General features: G+C 45.4%; 1 protein-coding gene across 5 annotated transcripts in view; it reads left to right on the forward strand.

Annotated features, from left to right (window-relative positions):
* Nucleotides 1–5,668, forward strand: part of chd6 (chromodomain helicase DNA binding protein 6) — a 93,520-nt gene extending 87,852 nt beyond the window's left edge. For 3 of the 5 annotated variants that reach the window (XM_026167272.1, XM_026167273.1, XM_026167271.1), the window contains exons 41-45: nucleotides 289–927; nucleotides 1,113–1,352; nucleotides 1,537–1,677; nucleotides 1,947–2,051; nucleotides 2,609–5,668. In XM_026167272.1, the coding sequence (XP_026023057.1) occupies nucleotides 289–927; nucleotides 1,113–1,352; nucleotides 1,537–1,677; nucleotides 1,947–2,051; nucleotides 2,609–3,865 (2,382 nt within the window). In that variant the 3' untranslated portion in view covers nucleotides 3,866–5,668. The remainder of the gene's footprint in view (nucleotides 1–288; nucleotides 928–1,112; nucleotides 1,353–1,536; nucleotides 1,678–1,946; nucleotides 2,052–2,608) is intronic. The other 2 variants (XM_026167274.1, XM_026167275.1) reach the window with 2 other exon arrangements.
* The last annotated feature ends 1,147 nt before the right edge of the window (nucleotides 5,669–6,815 follow it).

A 6,815-nucleotide genomic window follows, 5' to 3' on the forward strand; every position in this document is an offset into this window, starting at 1 on the left:
TTGACACCATAGGCCAGCGAACAGATGGATTATGAGCTGTTTGTTCCATGTCTCATACTTTCAGATGTAAACAAGTTAACTTGTCAGGTGCCTGAAGCAGCATCCAAAGATGACACACTCACTCTCAGGAAAAAAACAAACAAAAACATTTTAAATATCTAACAGTTTTACCCAGGTCTAGTTGACAGCCGCCACTGTGTTGTGTCTCAGTCCATATGTATGTTTAATAAAGCCATCATCTCTCTCCCATTCTTGTCTACCCCTCACCCACCCTGTCCACCCTGACAGTACATGCCGCGGGGCGGCGCATGCGGGCGCGGAGCTTGGCGCCTTACCTCCTTGCCTCTGTTACAGGAGAGGCTTGTGGCTCCTGCCTTCCTCCCTGAGCTCAAACGAGCAGGAGGTCGGAGGTCTTTCGACTATGAAGCCGCTGCTGCGGCAGCTGCCAAGGTTTTAGCTGGAAAATCTGCATCGTCATGCCACACTGCTGTTACCACAAGCTCCAGTAGTGATAAAGCACCCGTGGTTGCTCCGCCCTCTCACCGTACAGGAGCCATATTGATAAATGGCTGGCAAGAAGCAGCCATAGATCTGACCAAGTCTTCAGGAGAAATAAGCACCACGAGTAGCATTGGAACAAATGAAGCTGTGGTTGCACCAGGAATCAGCCACCTCAATGCTGGTGCGGGCAGCAGTCATAAGATACCACCGCCACCTCCCATCACGGCCCCGCTGCCAGGCCCCGTGGGAATCGACATGGCCGGAATTCTGCAGGCGGGGCTCATCCATCCGGTAACAGGACAAATAGTTAACGGGAGCCTGAGGGGAGATGATTCAATGAGGAGGAGGAGAGGGAGGAGGAGAAATGTGGAAGCTCTGTACTCTGAGTTCACCAAGAGCCGAGGACTGCACCTCCCTGAATCACAGGTGGGTAGAGGGAGGAGGGCCTTTTCAGAGTAAGGGCATTTAGAATAGTTGCACTTACTTCAGAGTGAAAGAGAAGCACCACCGAGAACATTTTGGGGACAAAAAACAAAAGATAAAGTTGATTAAAAAAGAAAGAAGAAAGTAAATCTTGTGTTATCTATATGTGTCTGTCTCTCCATGTACAGGGCCGGGTTGAGGTGATCAGCCACTCTTCTGTTTCCTCCTCCACCTCCTCGCCATCCCCCTCTCCCTCAGAGCGACCTGCAGGTCCTCCCACACCGTCCTCCTCTTCTACTCCCACCCCAACCCAGACACCTCCTCAGCCAGAGATTGTGGCCATTGACAGAGAGGCAGCCGGCAAAGGTCTAATTGAGTGGCTGAGACAGAATCCAGGCTACACCATGGATCTGCCGGCATTTGCTCATGTAAGTCGAGGATTTCTAGGATTGTAATGCTCTAAATCCTGCTGTGTTGTATTCTTTATATTTTGCCTTTTCTGTATTGGAATGTCCTCTGCTGAGGCTACAGTTGAGCACTTATTCTTTTATGCTCAGATTAATTGGCACTTACAACCTTTTTCCCCATCTACCCTCCCTGGCTACTGTGCAGTCTGGTGCAGGTCTGTTGCATGGTTTTGTAGAGCGTCCCAAACAGAGGAGGCATCGCTGTAAAGATCCCACCAAGCTGGATATAAACTCTTTGACGGGGGAGGAGAGGGTCCCAGTTGTGCACCGCGGCACTGGACGCAGGGTAGAAAACACACACAGACGCGCATATAAAATACATGAAACACAAAAATCAAATAAAAGTGTTCATTTTAAAACATAAAACTGAACCAATGAAAGTTCAGCCATGGGAAGTAGAAGGATTGCTGTGTTATTGCTTCCTTTGCTGCAGTTTGGTGGCGCTTTGCTGTCCACCAATAATACAGGCTGCCTTTGAGTAGGGGAAGCTAGAAAAAGCCTACATACAATTTGATATCATTGCAACTACACTGTGCTGGTTTTCCTACTTTGCAGCTTGGTGGTGCTATGGCTCCGGCCATAAAGGAGCTCTCTAGATGGTTGGATGCCAACTCGGAATACTATGTGGCTCCAGACTGGGCTGATGTGGTCAAACACTCTGTGAGTATGATACTGTGTAGCATTGGATGTCAACAGGGTGTGTTTTGCCCCTCTCTGACATCAGTTGTAAAAGACAACGAGCCCCAAGTGTAACATTTCCTCAGAAATGCCATGCACATCAAGCCTGTGTAGCAGGATATCACAGACTGCAGAAGGCTGACATAAGAAGCTACAGATCTTTTTCTGATGTAGAGAATCAGGCATGAGTTGTAATTACTGCCACTTTTTAGGATGTTTTTGTGAAAGCCCTGAAAATTTTGAAAATCTGTTGCGCTGAAACTTATTTCACTCTCATTCAGTTAGTTGTATAGTTTTCATGCTAAAACAACCAATTGGTGCCATACTAAAAATGCAAGTATGCAAGCAAGTAGATTTGGAAAGAGATGTAGCGTCATCTCTACTCTCACAGGAGTGTCAGACCAGTGAAAGACTAAAAAAAAATGATGCTTTTAATTGTCCTTTTGAATTTTCCTATGGCTGTTCTTCTACCTGCGATACTTTGTCAGTTCCAGTTGTTCTTGTGCACTAATGTGTTGTCTCATGGCCTCCTCTTGCAGGGTTTCCTTCCTGAAGGGAAGTTCTCTCGGATCCTCACAGAACCCGTCAACAAGGACCCAAGTTCCCGCCGCCGTGGACGTCGACCTCGCAGCGAAATGCCTAAACCTCTCCTGTCCGTCTCGGACTCTTCCTCACCGGGTCTCGGTCCTCCTCTCTTCATGAATGGTGGTTTGATTGGCAGCATGGACTCCATGGTGGCCATGCAAAATCTCCGCAGTGGTATCCCTGGAATTCCCATCTCTGGGATTATGGCAGCTGGATTCCCGCATGGTTTCCCTGCAGCTGTCTCAGCGGGAGGAGCTGGGGGGTCTGCTGAAGATGCCAAGAATGGTCTGAGTATGTTACCCATGATGCTGCATGGAATCCCGCACCCCCATGGGGCTGCAATCCCACAGCATGCTTTGTTCAGCGTTGGCACCATGATGGCACACACGCCACCGCCACCTTCTCCTCATCCCAGCTCCTCCTCCTCGACTTCCTCCTCTTCTTCAGCGTCTGCTGTGAAGGTCACCACGACAACTGCACCGTCTGCAACTGAGGCGGCCAGCCCTTCTTCGACAACGCCTGCAGAAAGAGAGGGCAGCGCCCCTGCTGCTGGTGGCGAAAAGGACAGGACGCGGGAGGAGAAAGGCGCTGCAGAGGCTAACAAACGACCAGTAACGGCAGAAGCAGCAGCCATCATTACCTCCACCACCAGGGCCCACCTCAGCTCTGCACATCTTGGAGCTGGCACTGGCAGCCATCTTACCTTCAACCCTTTCCTAATCCCGGGCATGTCCCACGGTTTGCTTTACCCACACATGTTCTTGCCACATGGTGGCATCATGGCACTTCCAGCCATGCCCCCTGGTGCAGTTGATAGCTCTCCAGGCAGCCCCAAGAGGAGAAAGAAGAGAGGAAGAGAAGAAGGCGAGCGAGAAGAGGAGAGGGAGAAGGCAGCAACTGGAGATGGAGAGGAGAGAGAAAGTACAGATAAGGCTGGTGGTACCTCCCACCCAGGCACCTCTTCATCTCCCTCCATCCCCTCTACCTCAGCTTCAGACCCAGACCCAACTCCAGCTGACGAGCTCCAGACTGGGCAGGGGAATGCAGAGGGTGGGTCTTCAGAGCCCCAGGAACCGGACTCCAATGACCACACTGAGGGAGCAACAGAAGACAATGAGAAAAGATCGGAGGAGACAGGAGAGGAGGCAAAGGAGGAGGAGGAGAAGCAGGACACTGAGGAGCAGAGACAAGTGGAACAAGAGGATGCATAGAGGAGAGGAACTGCAGAGGCCTGAAGGACAGCCCACTTCCTGCTCTCTCCTCCTGTCTCCTTTGTTGCTCTCCTTTCTCAGCTGAGCAACAGTGTAAAATTTGTGCCGTGTCTGTCAGTCAATGTCCATGTAAAGACTTTTATTATGATGATGACTAATAATGATGACGATTATATTCAGCTCGGTCATGTTTATATACCAAGACCCCACCCACCCTCTCCACTCATTCATTGTATACAAAGAAAACTAGTGTAAAAAATGATCCTCTCTGTAGTGTTCTCCTTCATTCTCCATTGAGACTGAGTCGGGAGGGATACTTCTCAACAGGAACACACCCAACACACACCGAATGCAACCTGGCCTGACCAAGAGCAACTCTGACCGTAGTATTGATACCGTTTTAGGCTCAAGGTGAGCCAAGGTGGACAGGCAGCTTTGGTTTTCGCCTGGTTTGTATGGACACAAGGATGACTGGGAAGGTGGGGCACAGCTGCCAGAAGTGGTTTTTCCGAAGTTATTTTTCTCACCACAGTTTGGAAATTCTGAAAAGCTCATGCGGGGGAGCGATTAAATCTTGTGTTTTGACACACTCCACTAAATCTAGGGAAATTTGTGCAATGTTCAATGTTCATGCCGACTAGATTAATCTAAAAGGAGAACAGTCATTCAGATATGACACTAAAACACCTTTTCCTAGTTGATAGTAACAGAAAAAACAACCTAAGTATCTAAATATGCAAGAGCCAGTGTCTGCTGCAGAAACACAACAGACCCACAAAGATTTTAGAGAGTAGCCCTTTTGAAATGTATCTAAATCACGTTGATATGATTGTGGGCGTCATTGAATAAAAGTATGTTTAGTGCATTTAAAAAGGCTGCCAAATTAGAAGAAATTAATTTGTCTCTACTAGTTTTATACCTAATAAAGTTAACAAAATTGTGAGAATAATGTTAACTAGAAGATCACAAAATACGAGCCAGGTTAGTCCATCCCAGTCACGAATGTTAAATCCTAACTTTAAGATATTCTGCAAGTTCTCCGTGCTTTAGATGCATATTTTATTTTAATTATAATGTTATCATGATTCTTAATATTGTGTTGCTGCTGCAGTAACTCCTCCATAAAGTAGATCACAAAGATAAATCGAACGTGAACACTAGATTATGAATCCAGATTCCCACAACAGCAGTACAGCAGAAATTCCGAACAGCTATCAAGAGAGGCTTAGGCATATGCTTTCTCATTTGCTTTTCTTTATAAAGGCAAGGAACAATCATGAGATTCATTTGTTTTATTACTTTTATTAGCTCATGTAATTTTATTTTTTAACTCAGCCACAAAGTCACTTTGGGAGACCCCCACCTCCCTCCCTTCCCCTCAAGTGGTTAGCTCTAATCAGAAAACATGAAAGGGCAGGAACATCAACCCTAAGCTCATCCTGGCCACCAGGGGGCAGTAGGAGGTAGATGTGATATCCTGTCTTGCAAACACAGGAGTGGGGAGGAGGGCTGTGGGAGAGTAGGGGAAAAGAAGGTGCTCTTTTTTTTTTTTTTTTTTGGTCCCTTGGGGTTCATCAAGTCCTAAATTGCATTTACTTACAACAAATCAGGTAACCAGCATCTCATCAGGAACAGTGCAAAATGATGCTGCATAATGATTACAATCATGACCTGTAGCATCAGTCGGTCATCCCCCCCACTGTCCTTTTCCTGTTTTTCTCCTTAGTGTGTTCAGAAAGAGATTACCTGTGCTGTGTCGATCATCTGTCCAGGGAAAGGGAACAGTCTGGTTTTTGTTTTTTTTTGTTTTTCTTTTTGTTAGTTTTTTTTTTTTTTTTTTTAAAGAATGAAGAACAGATAAAATAGGGAGAGGAGGGATATGGTAGTAGTATGAATCACTCTGGCTTTCCCCCGTCACATTAATTTTAATAGCAGTTCATACTAAGAGTTTCTAAATATGTAAATCTATCGCTGTATATTGCTGATTTTGTTTTTTTGTTTTAAGCGCACCATTGATTTCTTCATTGTCTTTACTTTGTTCCTCCATTAGGGGGAAGAATACTTGACATATGCGCAGAGGATTTTTGCATAGAGCTTAGTCCCAGTTTTTTTTTTCTGTATCAAACAGACTGTACTGTACATTAAAAGGATGCAAGTTGCTGGTTTTATTCAGTCTTTTCACGACAGGGTGTGTATTTTGGGGGTAAATGTCAGATGTTTCTGATGTAACGTATAACTTCACTTCTTTTTGTTTTCATATATGAAAACATTATTTTTGCACAATGTCTTTTTGTGAATGTTAACCTGTTTCCGTGTGGTCTTTTACTTTCCATTGTGTGTGTGTGTGTGTGTGTGTGTGTGTGTGCGTGAGTGTGAGCGTGCGTGCGTGTGTGTGTATGCGAGAGTGTGCTGTAATGGGAGAAAGTGTGTATGTGTGCATGCATGCGCACACATTTTGTGGTGGAGCAGTTTCTACTCTGTTTCGTCCTTACAGGTCACATTTCTTGTTGGGGAAAAAAAAACAAACATAGTTGTTGCCTTGTCACAAGTTTGTGGCTACATATAATTTATTATACTTTTCTTTTGCTTTGCCAAACTTTCACCAAATATGACATTCTTTTTCTGTTAGTTTCATTATGTATTATTCAAAGTAAAATGCCTTATTTAGCGAGTATTTTTTTGTATAGATGTTCAATTACATCTCCTTATTAGGTCATGTTATTGTTTGTCTTTCCTTTTTGTTTTTATGCGTACACGGCATTGGTGATGTGCATTATCTTCAGAAGCCAATAGTAACGGAAGGTACCACTGCTCAAATCGCTACATTTATCCCTAAAAGTCAATCAATCATCCCTCAAAGCACAAATGGAGAGTTAACAAAAAGTGACTGTTTGCTTACCAGTGCCTCTAAAATTGCTTTCATTTCTCTTTTTGTGAGCCTCACTTGCAC

The sequence above is a fragment of the Astatotilapia calliptera genome, chromosome 5, assembly GCF_900246225.1.
Source record: "Astatotilapia calliptera chromosome 5, fAstCal1.2, whole genome shotgun sequence".
Lineage (NCBI taxonomy): Eukaryota > Metazoa > Chordata > Actinopteri > Cichliformes > Cichlidae > Astatotilapia > Astatotilapia calliptera.